This window comes from Nipponia nippon, unplaced genomic scaffold (assembly GCF_047370975.1).
Source record: "Nipponia nippon isolate SJK-2023a ecotype South Korea unplaced genomic scaffold, ASM4737097v1 scaffold_3, whole genome shotgun sequence".
In the NCBI taxonomy this organism is placed as follows: domain Eukaryota; kingdom Metazoa; phylum Chordata; class Aves; order Pelecaniformes; family Threskiornithidae; genus Nipponia; species Nipponia nippon.
Genome location: NW_028262347.1, coordinates 63,912,406 through 63,928,762, shown reverse-complemented (window position 1 = coordinate 63,928,762; position 16,357 = coordinate 63,912,406). Strand labels below are relative to the sequence as shown.

Sequence of the window (16,357 nt, the reverse complement as noted above, 5' to 3'; positions counted from 1 at the left end):
GGAACATAAGGCCACCCTCTGAAACATCTCAGAAATCCCAACCCTGAAAGTCCGCATGTTGCTATGTGTCGGTCAGCCGTGGCTCCGCTGCTCCAAAGCGCTCCCTTAAGACGAGAAGAATTAGTACTGCATGAGGTAATACTGCTGCTAAAAAAGCAAATGTCTTGAGAAAGCCTGTGGTTGTTGCTGAAAGGGACCATAAAGGGGCACAATGTCATTTGGAAATGCTGGTCAGGGGATATGGCCCAACAACGTTAAAAAAACAATTTCGGTTTGGGAACTTTCTTCACTTCTTAAGTTCGGGGCATAAACATGAAGCTTTGTAGCCAAATATCCCAGCTGACTCCCCCCAGCTCTGTTCAAATTGGGTTCCCAATAGCCTCTTTAGGGAAGAAAAAGACAATATCTCCCTGGCCTACATCTGTGGTGGTTTCATGTAGGTTCATAAAGATGACTTCATTACAGAGCTAACTTCAGACTCAGTACTTGCTGAGTTCAAACACATATTCGTGTGTAATTGTTCATGTTAAAAGGACTGTGGTATTTTCTTTATATATTTATTTTAATAGCATGTCATGGGAAATAAGCTAAGGCTGTAAGAACACTTGCATGTTAGGGCAGTTCCTGCTCCTGCCATTGCCTCTCTTATCTCTTTCAAGAAAAAATCTAGAAGCCAAGTGGGAGGTTTACCGAAGGAGGAAGACAGTTGTCTGAGTCAGAGAAGGAGAAATTTGTAGGAAAGAGATTAAGAAGTGGAAGCCTTTAAGCCTCAACCAGAGCTCTCAGGTGTCACTCCTGCCTGGGACTTTCAATACACAACCAATTTCGTAGCTTTGGGTCAGGCGAGGTGACTTTCTCTACAAGTCACCTGAAATCATTGCCGTCTCCAGCCGATCATGTTTCAGAAGCCAGTGACGGCCAGGAGGAAAACAGAGGGAATTAAATTGTGTGTAATCCCCCTCCTTACTGCAGCTCAGAGATCAGATCGCATCACAGGGACAAGTCACTTATTATCTCTTTTGACTTAAAGGTAGCTTACGGCAGGTCCAAAGGCAGGCAGCCTGTGGTGTGAAGAGCGATTGAAATAGTTTGTGTGTCCACATCCTTGTGCAAGGAACTCTTTGGCATAAAAGGTCCTACAAGAGCACTAGGGGCTATTAGGCCCGTACAACGAAAAGTTACCCTGTTCAGCTTCTAGCTTGGGTGTAAAAAGTAATAGAGAGTGCCAAAACAGTGTTTTTACTTATCCAAAACAGATTTTTTTTTCACTTGGTCACTCAGACTGGATACAGGAGCCCTGGATGAACTTTTCCTCTCCCTGATTCAAACCAGCAATTTCTTCTTAAACAAAACCCAGACTGTCTGGGCACTCACAAGGGTTACTTTGTGGTAGTTAAGGATTTGGGGAAACGGGTCTCGCTCCCTCCTGGCTGGATGCCATACTGAGTTTTTCAGTATCCAAAGCTGTGGGGCTGGTGGGCAGCTTTCCTGTGGTGAGGGTGCTCTTCCCGCTCCAGCCTGTACGTGTTTCTTCTTGCCTCTCTCTAGCTATTGCATAGCCCCACAATCACATTATTTCCCTGGGCTGTGTGATACGAATTTAATTCCCGGAGGCAGAGAGGAGAACTGAATCCGGTTTCCCACCGCCCGTGTGGATTCCCTCATCAGCAGGCTATTCAGGGAAAAGCAACTGCTACCTCTAACTGCTTTAATAATCCTTTGATTCTTCAGCTTGTACTGCCAGTGCCCAAAATGAAATGCTTTGCCATTTGTTTTGCCTGAAAATATTCCACAAAACTGCTTCCAATTTATGAATGGATTTGGCTACCTCAGAACCTCATTTTTAGCAAAGTTGCAACTTGCCAAAAACCCTCACCCAGTGCTATTCTTGAGCACTTTGCCCAATCTTATGTTTCAGAAGCAGCGCCTGTGTACAGTGCGGTTGCTACAACCTTCCCTCCAAGCCCTCTCCTCCCTCAGTCAAAACAGGAAGGCAGGAGAGGAGCTGCGGCCAAGGCCCCTTGACCTTCCAGGGAGACAGCGAGTATTTATGTGGAGGCTCTGGGCTGATGATCTTAGCTATGTTGACAGGGATGAGTTATAAAGTGAAGCGGGCATTAAGTGCAGTTTTAACGAGGCATAGGATTTCCAGGGTTTAGGAGTGTTTTTAGCACCTTTCGCCTCTAAGCCTGCTCGTCCCCGCATCCCATCCGCTTCCAGATGGGTACCAGCACCACTCGCTGGGCCGTGCTGGGAACCGAGCATCGATGCAGGGAGGTGGCGGGAGCCTGGGAGGCTGATCCGGCTCTGCTGCGGCACATGCCAGGGGCTCATCAAGGGGGCCGTCCGCTCCCTCCTCCCCCTCATCCATTTAATACCCCAGAGAATTGGGTCAACAGCTCGGGGGCCCTCGGGGAAGGAAAGCTGGACACGGTGCATCTGCTGAAGCCTTGGCAGAGCTGCTCCTGCATGTGCGGGGCTTTGCCAGAAGGATCCGCAGAGCCAGCCAGAGGCAGAATTGACCTCGAATTTTAAAGCCGTCTGGAAGGCCTTGATAGTCCAGATTCACGGCTCCCGCTGTGGTTCCCTCCCAGACCCACAAGGAGAAGGGATATTTGGGGAAGGGAAGAAAGAATAGGGGAAGGAGTCAGTGACTGAGATTTTCAGTGTTTCGCTTGAGCCCATCCTTGCTAGGACAAACAGCCTAGTTTACATAGGCAAGACTCTGATACAACTTACACGTTTCCTCCCCTGTGTGAAGGAGAACGCAAAACCAACTTCAACACATTGAAATCTGCACCAAAAAGCAAACTAAGCTTTTTTAATATACAATTATTAATTTTCCTCAAAAATAAGGATAGGAAACAGCAATTAAGGCAGCAAAAATTATTTCTAAGTTTTTTTTTTGATAAACAGCACAAATTTATCACTAATTCCACGACCCAGTGAAGACTCCTTTCTTTCTGCTAGCAGACAAGCTGATAGCAAATGGATTCATTGCACTTGCCTGCTGTGCTAGGAGAATAAAGCAAAAAGAAACCCCTAACATTGCACTATCAGTGTTTTCAGTCTCAAAGAATTAGCTGAATTCTTGTCATCCTGACCTGTATCCAGTCACAAGAAAAGCTCTCTTACACCTAGAGGGAAAAGAGCATTTGATAAAATTATTCCTATTATGAAATAAACCTTTTCCACTGTGGTCCAGCTCTGCTCCAGTTGAGTGATGTGCGTCGTTGAGTCAGTAGACTTGTATGCAGGACCAAATTTCAGTCAACAGTTTTATTTTTTTGTTCGGTGTTCCACAACTGGAGAAGCATGACTTATCTCCCGAAGTTGTCTTTGCAAGAACAATTAAGTTATTTAAGATGAGCAAGGCAAGCTCCCGATATGTTTCAGTTCTGAAGGCACTGCTGTGCAGTTTATCCAGACAAAGCCCAAAACATGAAAGCTGGCCTCCTGCCTCCGTTTTCTTGTAACTGACCATTGGAGAAGCAGATTTCCCTGCTCTGTGGCTAACTAGATCTGCCTGGTTTGCTTAACCAGCGAGCGCATTCCTGCACTTCAGAAAGAACGCTCTGGGCTCATTACGAGCTACTGGGCTATAGCACAAGATTGAGAAAACAGATTTGTTTTTGACAAGCTGGTCTGACATGGATGTGCCAGGGTGAATAAACTTTGGGGGGGGAAAAAAAAAAAAATCTACCTCCAAGAGCAGGATGAATAATCTGACAAATGAATGGCTCTGTATTTTATATCAAAGCACAAAACGACTAGAAGTCGCAGACATGTGACTCATGAGCAGAAATAGTGTGCAGGGGATGGCTGGCTCCGTTGCTGCCACCAGCTGCCAGCCCCTACTGCTGGAGAAGGGGTGGCTCAGATGCTGCTTCTTAAGCAATTCAGCCACAAAAGGCTACAGCTAAGCATTTTAAGGGAAACGTGTCAGTGCTAGTTTATAGCCTCGCTTGTTAAGATAAAGCTTGAAACGGTCCCGAGTTGTCACAAAGGCTTTCAGCTCTCTAGGTGGGAGGAACAGGACAGAAGCCTCGCCAGGCATCCCGCTGGAAGTTGCGCCAGGCACAAGTCGGCACTCGGCAGAGCAGCTTGTCCCAGCTAAGCGGCACTTTGCTGCCATGGCAAGGTGTTGACAGAAGCCCCCCCTTCCTCTTATCAGCAAAGCATCCTTTTTGAGATGGGCAAGCTTTAAGCTGTGACCTGTTTAAACGTCCTGCCCCATCACTGACCAGTAGCTGCGAAAAATTCTGCAACAAATCCCGTAGTGCCCTGCTACCGCGTTTACCCAGCTGCCCTCTGCGACAAGCTCCCCAACTCAAATACGCAGTCCTAATCCTAGCATAAAGCTTCAGCCCAGCTCCTCCAGATAAACATACGGTGTTTCACCTGGTCTTCTGCAAAAATGAGACTTTTGCAAGTGCCTTATCAGTGCTTCTTTCTCTACCTCCTCTCAGCTGCTGCTCCCACCCATAACTTTCTAACACGTTTATCACGTAGAAAGAGAAAGACAGCTCAGAAAAATCAAACTCCTACAAGCGCGGGGGGAGGAAGAATGGGTGGTTGGGTATGTGCACCCATCCCCGCTGAGGGTGCAGTTACACAGCAGCTTCAATTGCTCTAAATTGGAGTTGCTATAGCAATGCCCTGCCTGCATCGTCCTGTCGTCCCCCCACTTCTGTGAGCAGAAAACAAAGGAGGTACATGCAAAAAGCAAAAAGCCCAGGGCTGATTCAGCTGAAAACCAACCCTACCTAAAAATGATTCATTTTTGCTGGATGAGCTTCATGTAAAGTCTCACCGTCCACCTCGACCCACGGGAGGGCAAAGGAGGCAGCAGGATTTTGCAGGGCTGGGGGAGGAGGAGCAGGACCGTTGCCGTGCTGATTTTGGGACATCGGAACTTCTGCCAAACGAACTCTTAGCAGGGTTATAGCATTGCCAAGAAGCTGCCTCCGAAAGGGGCATCCCATCTGCCTCCCGTCTCAGCTCCGGCAGGTTACTTGCTGCTCTGAGCTCCCTGCCTGAGCCTGGCTAATGCCACAGCATCGGCCGTGGCTCATCCGGGCTGCAGGCGGGAAGCGCCAGGGAGCACCCCTTCTGCTGGCAGCCTCCTTGTTCTCAACTTAAAACTACTGTAAAATTGCAACTCGAGGGTTGGGGGGCATGATATACAAGTCTGGAGGGAGACGCTTCAAGTTTGCTCAGAGCTATTTTGTCACTGAATTATGCAACGTTCTGCTTTGCTACATTAAAACTCCTGTTAGAGAGCTTAATGTTGTTTCACTAACCATTATTCAAAGAACACGCTAGCTGAAAATATCTCCAGAAACTCTAGTGATGTGGGGGACGGTGCCCAGCCTCTGAAATTGCAGATTCCCACTAATTCTTCCCATGTAAGCCAGCATTGTTAACCAGGGAGATCTGCAGCCCTGGGGATTTCTTACACCCGTTCTGCATCGCTCATGCGCTGCCTGCAGCGGTGTTTATTGAAGAAGATCTCCATCGACACTGTTATTAGTATACCGTAGTACAATTACCAGTTGTTAAATGGCCTTAATCAAGAGTTTTCTTTTAAAAAGGCATTTTTAAATACCTTGCGGTACGTGGAGTCATACACACAATATTGCCTCCCAGCTCTGATACTATTACACAAGAAGGGTTCTGGCCACGATACCTCTTTCACCACTCTTCAAACAAACAGAAAAAGAACTGCTGAAAGATCAGGCAGGTTGGGAAAGCGAACGGCAGCCGCTAGCGCGTTGCCTTTGTGCTCCCAGGTGCGCGGAGGGAAGAAGCATCAGGTGTGCTTCCACAGCCTCCCTACAGCCGACGCAGCGACAGCGCGATGGGATGCCTGCCCGAGCCGCGCAAAGCCGAAGGATGCAGGGTATTTGAGCGCGGTCTGGCCGCTGGCAGTCAGCTGCGGGAGCCGCAGGAATCAGGATGCAGGAATTTGGGTCTTTGTTTCAGGAACATTCCTTGGAAAGTGTCGGGGCCAGCTGCGAGACGGTCCGAAATCCCTCTATCTTATCTGCGCTCGGCGCGGGGCGGGCGGCGGGGCCGGCCCGGCCCGGCCCGGGGGACCCCCGGCCCCGTCCCCCCGGCTCCGGGCTTCTCGGGACCGAGGGCTCCGGGACGCCCTGCTCGGGAGCCGGCGCTCGCTGGGTGCCGCATCCCGGACCCGGGGCTGCACCGCCCCGACCCCCCCAGCCCCCGGGGCAGCGGCGGAGGCGCTCCGCGGCCCCCCGCGCCCCCTTCCCGTGCGCCCACCACCGCGGAGCCGGGCGGCGGTGCGGGGCCGTCAGCGCGGGGATTTTTTAATTTTATTTTATTTTATTTATTTTATTTTCCCCACCTTTTCCTCCTCTGCGCGCCCCGCACTGCTCCTACTGCGCACGGGAGAGCTGGGGCTTTAACTTTGCACGGGGAAAGGAGCAAAAAGAGAAATAGCCGGGCAAGGAGGGGGAAATAGGCGGGCAGCCCCGGCTCGGGGGTCTGCAGCGAGGGCGGCCGCCACCTGCCCCCGCCGGCGGAGCGGGGCGTCCCGGCGCCCCCGGACTTACTTTCTGGGGGTCGGCGTAGGTGCCCAGCCCCAAGAGCGGGATGCTGTTCCCGTCGCTCAGCGGGACGCGGTGGCTCTCGGCTGTCAGGTTCATCGTGCCGGCAGGTAGGGCCGCCCCGAGCCCGGGGCTGCCTCCGCAGGGGCGGGAGCCGCCGCTCCGCAGCCAACCGAGGCCCCGACGCACCGGCACCCACCGCCCGCCCGGACCGACGGCGGCTCCGCAGGGGCCGAGGTACGAAGTGCCCGCTCCCGCCGGCGGGGCTGCCTTTTTGGGGGGCCGAGCCACGTGTGCCCGTGCCGGCCCCGCACCGCGCCCCGCCCCGCCCCGCCCCGCCGCGCCCACCCGCGGCCCCCACGCACCGCCCCGCGCCGCGGGGCCCCGCCGCGACCCCCGCGGGGCCGCTCCGGCGGAGGCTGCTTCGGGCGAAAGTCAGGGCGGGCCGGGGGGCGTCCTGCGGGCCGGGGGCCGGGGGGGCCCTGCCCGCTGCTGGGGAGCCCCTCGGGGCCGGCCTGCCCCGAGCTGCCGGCGGGGGGTCCCTCGCCTGCCCGCCGGGGCGTCGGCCGTGGCCTCCCGCCTCCCCCAGCCGCAGGGCACGGGCTTCCCAGGCTTTGGGGTGGCAGATCTTGGAAGTTTTCCCACAGAGGTGTAAAGCCCTTTTTTAAAACCCCAAATTCAGGGTTACCAAGGACACTTCGTGTCCTCCGGGGACAGTTTCCACCTCTCCTTTCCAAAGGCTACAGGCCACAGGTTGAAAACCGCTGCCGTAGGGGCAAGGAAGGAATGAAGAAAATCCCAGACAGGAGACTGGTGAATAGTTCCTCTGCCTCAGCATGAGTCCCAAATTACAGTGAATGAGCTCAAGTTCCTCACAGTCTGGTTCTGCTCCGCTGTGGAAAAAATGTATGTATTTCCTATCGCTGATATCCCCGAAGGGGACAATGCCCGTTACAAAATTCAACCCACGGCTCTTACTGTCCTTTCTGGTCCTCCTAAAACACTCAGGGCTATGCCTTTATACTACTCTGCAGAGATGTACCCTGTCCTGAGCCAGCTACTTTGTGTCCTGCAACTCTCTGTGCTGTTCTCCCCATTTGATTTTGAAGTGTATGGTCTTACACATCTTCCTAGATCAACATGAAGTTAAGCCCTCAGAGAGCATTATTCCTCAGCCATAACAAAGTATTTTGCCTGGCAGATTATTTTATCTCTAATACCCCTATTGGCTTTCTGTGCATGGTAATAGTTCAGCAGGTTATGCAATTCCAAGAGGGGTTAATAGATCCATCGTGATAAGTTATCTTTGCAGGGTTCTTGAAATCAATAGGTATGCACTAGTTTGCATTTGGGGAAAGGCTTAGTGGCTGTTAAGGCTGGGGACCTACCTGGAGAACACCCTACAAGAGATCCTTGTAGCGTTACAGGTTAGACACCCGCAAGTGTCTCCAGTGAAGATGGAAAAATTGGCACTTTTACTGGTAGGAACGTGCCAAGCAGCTCACGACTAAGTGCAAGCCCACTTGATCCCTGCCCAGAAATTCCTAGATAGCCAGGACATCCTGCAGGACAAAGGTAGCATGCTGTGGTGTAAAATGCCCCTTGGGAGGTGGGCTGTGTGCGGCTGAAGCTTTCCCCACAGCCTGTGCTTTACCTGGGCGACACAATGCGAAGAACTAGCTGTAAGGTGACTGGGTTCTCATCTGAGGGGGGGAAGCTGGGGCAAACTACACCCTGGCTGTAGTTACTGTGGCCAGCCTGGACCTGCTAGACCCCGTCCACATGTTATTGTAAGCTGTGGGTACCTGCGGGTGCAGGTATTTACATGTGACGTGGAGGAAGGGAACCCAGTGACCTCCTCCATGCCTCCCTGTTGTTCCCATGTAACTGGCTACCACTTTCTTGCTCCAGGAGAAGCTCTTACCTCCTCTCTCCATGCCAACCATGCCTAAGCACGCTCTGTGTGTTTGTAGGAGGACAAGTTGATGCCAGCATGTGGAACAGACTGCCGCATCACTGAGCTATAGCCCTTGTTCTGCAGTATTTCCAACAGAGGAGCAAAAGCATGGAGAGGGATGGAAATGGGGTGAGTAGAGGAGTCTGATGTGGCAGAGGGCATTCAGAGACCTCCCCATTTCCAGCCCCGTACTAGTATCCCATGAAGAGGCCCCCCTGAGCTCCCATGCTCCAAGTCCACCCCAGAACCCACTTTTCCATCATTCCTCCTGATCCAGCAGCTTACAGGGGTCGACCCAGCAGCTTGAGGGGGGCACAGCTTGCTCATTTGCTTCAGACTCAGAGCACACCCAGCTTGCTCATGTGCTCTGGCATCAGAGCAATGCGTGCCCTGAGCTGCGCATGATCCCGAGCTAAGCAAAGCACGACTGTGTCTGCAGTGCCGTCCTGGGCAAGTGAGCAAGTGTAAGGAGCCTCTCTGGCAGGAGTACCCTAGGCTGATACATGATAGCCCTCAACGACAACTGGGAAAGAAGGATTGACGGACTTGCCATAATTCACAGAAAAGGGAGCTTGGGCAGGAGAACAACTCCTGCTTCTAGGAACAGTCAGGCAAAGCTGTCTGTCACCAGGCGCGGCAAGCCAGGCAGCCTCAGGCACCCCTGCCCTCCTACAGGCACGAGCCCCCTGCACTCGACGGGGTTGGGGTTACAGACAGGCGTGAGGTAACAGGCAAAAGTCACCTCTCTCCTCGATTTGCTGCTAGACCGGTCCTTATAAAGTTCAGCCAATGTTCTTGTCAGAGAAACTGGAGAGAGGCAGAGGGTTTTACAAGTCCTTCCCCCCACCCCCATGCCTTCACCGACAGCAAATAGCGCGAACGCTTTTTACACATGCGACTTTTTAATTCCCATAGCAGCTCTAGCTCCCTACCCTACTGCTTTAATGCCTTTGCAGATTTTACATTAAACCCCAGAAAACAGATAGGAAATGCATTTTTTTCCATTTACATCTGAGTTATTAACTTGAAATAGCCTTATTTCATAGAAGTTAGAAATACTAGCGAGTTTTGAGCTGCTGCTGAATATCCTTTAAAGAACAAAGGAAGCCGAATAATGCAGCCCAGAGCCTGTTGCATATAATTCTTGTTAGTAACAATTTCTGCTAGCCGTTCAGGGGAGTACATTTCTTGGTTTCAAAGCTTAAATGACTTAACCAGACTTTTTACGAGGACACAGTATCTAGCAAACTCCAACTGCAAAACAATGCAAGTTTCTAGAAGCAAAGCTTTGGCTGCTGGTTGTTGTTGATCAGCAACTATTCAGGAGCTTTTATAAAATGCAGATGTGATCTCAGTTCCTTCTCTAGGAAACAAAAACACTGAGGTTTCAGCCTGGCCTTACGAGCAAGTAATGAGAATTACCATCCTATCGACACAAGTTCGCCGGCTCTAGCAAAGCTTGTAAAGCACACAAACACCTTCAAAAGCAGCTAAGGTAGGTTCACAATTCCTGGATCAATGGTGCAGAGTTTTATAGCTACATTAGTCATCTCAGACAAATAAGGAGTAGGGTTTTGAAAAGCAGCATCGTATAGTCAAATGTGGGTTTCCCCCGCCCCGTAAACACACGCACAAAAAAAATAGATTAAAAAATATAAACAAAAATTAGATATAAGTTTTTACAGGAAAAGTAGATCAGACATTTGAGGTTTCTTACTGTTAAAAAACTGCAGAAATCTCAGGTAAAGAAAGTACTTAATGGCCTCCTTACCTGAACAAAACTTGTCAGCAATCTTTTAAAGAGGTCACCCTCTTACTCATTTTACCTCAAATTGCTGGGTATCCTGGGAACAGGAGAAAACATGTGAGGCTTTTAAATATAGCCTTCCTGGTTCTTGGAAGATAAAAGATGGGAATGAGAAGTTGTTGTTGATTGGGAAGGACTGGCCTTGTCATCTTCTAGGTTTCATGTTTTCTCTGAGATTTGTAGGTTGCCCCTGTTGCCGCCCCCCCCCCCCTTTTTTTTTTTAGCAAGCTGTTGTTTTGGACAAGGGAAGATGTTAAAAATAGCATTCTCCTGGATCTTGTAAATTTGGGTGTGTTTACACACTGTAGATTAGATTAGAGAGATTCTAGAGGTAGGTGACCTGTAGTGCCTAAAAATTAGCTTTTTCAAATAGGAAAATAGGAAGTACTTTTATAATACAGGTATTTCTCTGTTAGACAAAAAGTGCGTATTTCTACACTGTTTCTATTTTCTGTATGAGCCGTGCTCTACTCTATGTGTAATTATCTGCTAGAATGCATACTCTGCATGTGTTTTTAGTTAAAATTTCTTAAAACACGGTCTTAAAGTCTCCATATTTTCAGCCTAGTCCTTTAATAACGCACATAAACTAGCATGTGTCTGTTGTGCATGTGGAATAGCTATTTATAATGTATAGTTTCAACGACTTAGCTTAGAAATTTTGGTAGCATGGGTCATGACTAATATTTCTTTTCCTTTTTTACCGTTAAATATGATAAACTAATACATATCAAGAAAAACTTCTAGTTCCACTTTTTATCTCTAAGAAATAAAGTCTGTGTAGCATTTTGCAGGGGGACTGTAAATGAAGTGAGGTTTTTTTTCTTCTTGCTGCTTCTTTCAGTGTGGAAACAAATGGTATAAACTGAACTGGAGAACACTTCTCTGGAAAAAAAAATGTGGTAGCATCTTCTTACTCTTTATTCTCAGATTCCAATTATCATCATGTATGTCATGGTATAGTTCTCAAGGACACCAAGTGAGATGAGTGGTACCTTACACCGCCTCCGTGATTCCCTCCCTTAGTGGCCAAGGGGTTTCTCATATGGAAACGTTTGTGGTCTGTCTTTTCCCTTTGATCCTGTTTGTTGCACAATCAGGCTGATCACAGCCAGGATAACAGCCGGCTTTGTTGGGAAGTGCAATATATTAGACCTTCTTAGCAGTTTCTATGCAAACGCTTTTCTTCTAGCTCCCACTGGTGCAAAAACTACTTTGCAAACAATAAAACACTTAAGTGACATGCTCTTGCTTATTTAAATAATTTTATGTCTGCTAAGGACTTCTTCTTTGTAAGTCCTTCTTTGAAGGCCCAAAGTTTGCTTTCAAATTGTATCTGACTTACAGCTTGGTAGTAATGGGAGTATATTATTTGTGCACTTTTAGTGAAACTCTTCACTGAAAGACCCACAAAGCAGTACCTGAACTCCAAAGACCTCATCTGGCCCCATTTTTCCAGCACTGGTACAGCATTTCTGCTGGAGTCTTAAGGAGAGCATGAGGACAGGGAGAAAATGTGCCTACCACTTGTGCCTGCAGAGAGAATTAGGAAAATACTTGATGACTGGGTCACTTATCCCTTCTGCTTCATATAAATGCTCTGTGGCTACAGCTGCGATAAAAGGGAAATTTCTAGGTATCCTTGACGCTGTTCCATTGCTCCTAGTAACACTGGAAAAGTCAGGACACTTCTGGGCTTTGATTGCTCCTAGGGTACAGGAGGAATGCCAGCAGCTGCTCCGGATTATCCTCCTGCTGCTTCCAGCAGCCATGGAGCTGCGCTTGCACTGCGGCGAGGCGTGGGGGCTTCCCCGCGGGCCGTCCTGGTGATGGCCATCCTGGTCCATCCCTGTCGCCGTGCCCCCTGGGAGCAGGCGCAGAGCCCGGGGCTGCGGTGTCACCTCGAACGCTACGCCAGGTGCGGTGGGGTACCATAGGGAGCTCTGCCAGGGCGGGTGGTTGTACAAATAGCGAGCACCCGCTCAGCAGTTTCACCCCCCTCTTGTTTGCATTGTAGTAGCCAAATGCATCTGTGGTGGATGCTGTACCGGAGGCAGCAGCCACGCGGGACAGCTTGCTGTCTCCGCAGCCGAGGGAGAGGAGAAGCAGCAAAATCTCACAACAGGAGAGCCAAAAGTAGCTGGGCTGTTTATACACTGCCACCGTGTTTCCTACGGCACAAGAGGAGGGCAGCCAGAACTAGCAGTACGGCCTCTAAAATGTGCCCTTTTTCCCTTTGGGGTCCATTTCAGGTGCTGAGTCTCTCTGTTAGCCTCCAGGGAGGGCTACTGATGGGCTGAAAAGCCCTGTGGAGGACCAGGAGCTCTTGGGAGAGGGAAAGAGAGGCTCTGTTTGAAAAGGTAATCCTCCTAATCATTTGCAAAGGTAATCCTCTGGTCCTTTACCAGTGTCATTTACATATGGACTGTCTCATGAGCCTGTCGTCTTTTGGGCACTGTCCTCATGCTCGAGTTCAGTGTTAGCAGGGCTTGCAACAAATCAAGCCAGAAGCCTGCTTATTTTTGACTCCGGTCTGTTTACTGATGTTATCACTTTCTTCTAGCAACAGTATCTCAGCTTCTGCTCCAGACTGTCTCTGCTATGGCACATGCACAACTCTGGAGCTGGTGAGCACTGTCTCTCAGATCCCCTGGCAAAGGTCAGTAACTGCATAGTGGCCTCTGGATTTCTCAGATACCAGTCTTTGTCATGTGGGAGGCATTAACCTTTGGCCCTGAGTAAGTGTCCTCATATCTCACCTCATTTAGTCCGGCCTGCTATTTGATCCTGTCCAACATAAAGCCCTTTCCTTTGGCATCCTGCAAATCCAAGCCCCGTCTTGATGATTTCCAGTATGCCATCCACCTGATGCCGGTGGAAAATACCCCATGCCTGGCACCCAGGTCTGAGTAAGCGGTGGCAGAAGGGGCAGCCCGAGAAGAGGTGGCCGTGCCTCCGCAGCCCCTCTCTCTTACAGAGGCAAGGGGGACAGAGGAGCCGTGGTGGCTCCCGCCGTGTCAGCTCTGTTCCTCACACAAAAAAGGGATAGCCACCGTGGGAAGATGTTGACACAGCCTGCGTCATGCGATTAAGGTGTTTTGGGGGTTTGAGGGTTGGGGTTTTTTTGGTTTTCCTCCTGATTTGGTGCGAGTGACTCACTGAGAGGGCCATCCCCCTGTGTGAGTCCTTTACTTCAAATCAGGCTCCTGGGACAGAGTAAGAACCATCACCAGATCTCAGCATGTTCCAAAAACGTGAGATTTCTCTTGTCTTCTTTTAATACAGAGCTCGGCCAAGCTTGCCTTACGTCAGTACACCACCGCTCTTGCAGCCGTCTCCCATGTTTACCTGGCACATAATCTCACAGGGCTCCCTTGGGTCCACCTCAGGGCTGTGCAGGAGGTCTTCTTAGTTCAGCTCTGATGAAGGATCATTTTACTTCCTTGCGCTGGATAAACAGCTGTTCTCTGTGTTACCTGCTTTAAGAGCCTTGCTGACACGTTGTTTCTTTCCTCGCCTCCAGCAACAAGCAGACACATCTGACTAATTGCAACAGAGCCGCGCTGGCACCTTCTTGCCGTCGGGACAGTGTGCAAAATGCACAACATTTTTCCTCAGCACACCACCTAGCAAATCGCTGTGAGATAAAACAGCGGGGAACAGGCACTTGCAGTTTCTTTCAGCTATCTTGTACTATTCAAAAGGGTGAAAGCAGCACAGGCTTGGAGATGAGGGTCCCAAAGCGGTCAGTCTCTGCTGATCACAGCACTTCCAGCTTCAAGTCCCTGCCGGGGAGGCTCTTCCTTTGAAGTATGTCTCACTTGGGCCAGAGCCAACGTTAGTAGGAGGAAATTATTAGCTTGTAAAGAGAGTCCCGCAGGTAAAGTCTAACAGCCTGCTGGTTTCTTTGCTTGTGGGTATTTCCTGTGGATGCTTTAAAAACAGAAGGTATTGGGGGTTTTGCTGGTGCCGCCTGCTAGTGGGCAATGCTCTCTGTATGCAGGAACAGGGCATTTAGAAGAATAGGCTTTAAAGCATCCCATTGATGCATTTTAGCCTACCTGCATGCTTTTTAAAGTGTGCCAGAGTGCTTGAAAAGGCCAGATACGCTCATCTTTGCGTGGGTTAGTCTTTTTCCTGGAGCTGGCGTGCCAGCAGGGGAGCTCCTCGGCAGCCAGGGAGGAGGGCAGGGCTGGGGAGGGCGCAGCGGCACTGCCAAAGGACGCGAAGTCCCACTTGCGTGTCTGTGCTTTATGAACAGAGGTTTTATTGGGGCTGGTGGGACTTACAGCTGCGTTTGACTCTTCATTCCACATTTAGCACCAAGATGCTGCACACTGACCACAAGGTGGTTTTTTTCCTCTCAGTACCCTCTCAATTTGCAATGGCCATTCTTTTTGTCTGCTTTGCAGTGGAGGTAAAAAATTTCTTTTTTCATCATCCGCTTTTCTTTTCCCACATTGCCACTGAATTTTTGATGTTCACATGTACGTTGGCAGATTGGGAAATCTGAGGTATTGTGAAACATGCTTATATTCTGCCAAGCTCTACCAGCCTGTCGCTTGTCTTCCATACCACCTTGCCCATTTGAACTTCATTGTCAGGTTTGTTCAAGCGTATGCCCAAATAGCTGCCTGTCCGTCTACCCTACCACTTTTCTGTGCCTCATGTCACCTTGCGCAGTGAGGCAGCACGATGTCAGACCTCCTCTCTGCAAGGAGTTGTGTAGCATCTCTGCAAATCAAATGGTAGCGATCCAATTTGGGATTAGGAAATGGAGGCAGAGGAACAATTCTTCATTTGCATAAGACTGGAAAAACTGTTGGGGCAGAGCTGGGGCTAGAACCCAGAATAAGTCATGGGGCTGCCTGTCATAACAAGAACGGGGAGCTTGCAACAACTTCTTTTTCTGAGATGATTTATTAAATCTTCTGTAATTAGTTTAGTAAACAGTAATAGGTGGGAAACAAAGGACAAAATGTTCTCTTCCAGCTTCCATAGGTTACTTGGTATCTCTCATAGCCATAAGGGATTAATGGTGGACCTAGGGTAGGATTGTACCATAAAACTTTCATTAAATGTTTTAAAACCAATTAAACAGACATTGCCAATTTGAACTTTCTAAAATTTTGCAACGTAAATTTTTTCCATTGTTGTCAAAGCACCTTTGAAGTGCTAGATCCTGGAATTTTTAATCATTTCGAAAAAATAGCTACATGAGCTCTGCTGATGCTAACCCTATACTGTGATGGCAATTCAACTAGTTACGCACAGTACTGTTGTGGGCAGACAACTAATAAAATGCTCCAAAGTGGAAAATAATTTTTCCCAGCTTCCTTCGTTTACAGAAGTATTTTAAATCTTACTTGTAGCCTCAGTAAGTGACATTTTAGAGAGGAAGGTTTGGGTTCTCCTACCAATTTGTTGATGTCTTTTTCAGATAGGCTTTCCTGAAAACAATCAAGTCTCCAAACTGAGAAATGAGAAAATCCTTTTGTGAGTGTAATAATAATTATTAGATAGTCCATATGTCTGAATTTCATGAAAATGGGCTTTCAGGAAAAAACAAGCTGCCATTTCAGGTATATGGTTCTGCTTATCATAGACACGGGTGTAAAATGTCCTTTTTTTTTCCATGGAGAGCATTCAGCCTGGATTTTCAAGTAACAAGCAGCCCTGTGAAAGGAAAAGGCTCTGCAGGGCTCCGTGTTTAGGGTAGAAAGGAGACAAGTGGATGTAGATGCAGTCACAGTTGGCTTTTGTAGGTAACGACGTACTTGCAGCATTATGAGAAATATGCAGAGGAACTACAGGGAATCATTGATGCTGGGCATAGGATTTGCCTTGAGTTTCTTGCAGCACGGGCCAAAAGGCAGAGCGGGAATAAAAGGTTGTAGGCTGCCAGAGCCCTGTGCTCTCCTTACCTTCATAAGGTGCAAACCTATGCCTTGGGATATAAACTTGGAAATAAAATAAGTACCCCTGAGGTTACAGCGTCCGCTCAGTGTGGAATAAGATAAG

General features: G+C 49.1%; 1 protein-coding gene across 1 annotated transcript in view; it reads right to left on the bottom strand.

The window, feature by feature from the left end:
• AKR1D1 (aldo-keto reductase family 1 member D1) overlaps positions 1-6,824 on the bottom strand; it is a 35,597-nt gene extending 28,773 nt beyond the window's left edge. Inside the window, exon 1 of the mRNA XM_087765208.1 lies at positions 6,579-6,824. Coding sequence (XP_087621334.1) covers positions 6,579-6,671 — 93 coding nt within the window. The 5' untranslated portion in view covers positions 6,672-6,824. The remainder of the gene's footprint in view (positions 1-6,578) is intronic.
• Between the last annotated feature and the right edge of the window lie 9,533 nt (positions 6,825-16,357).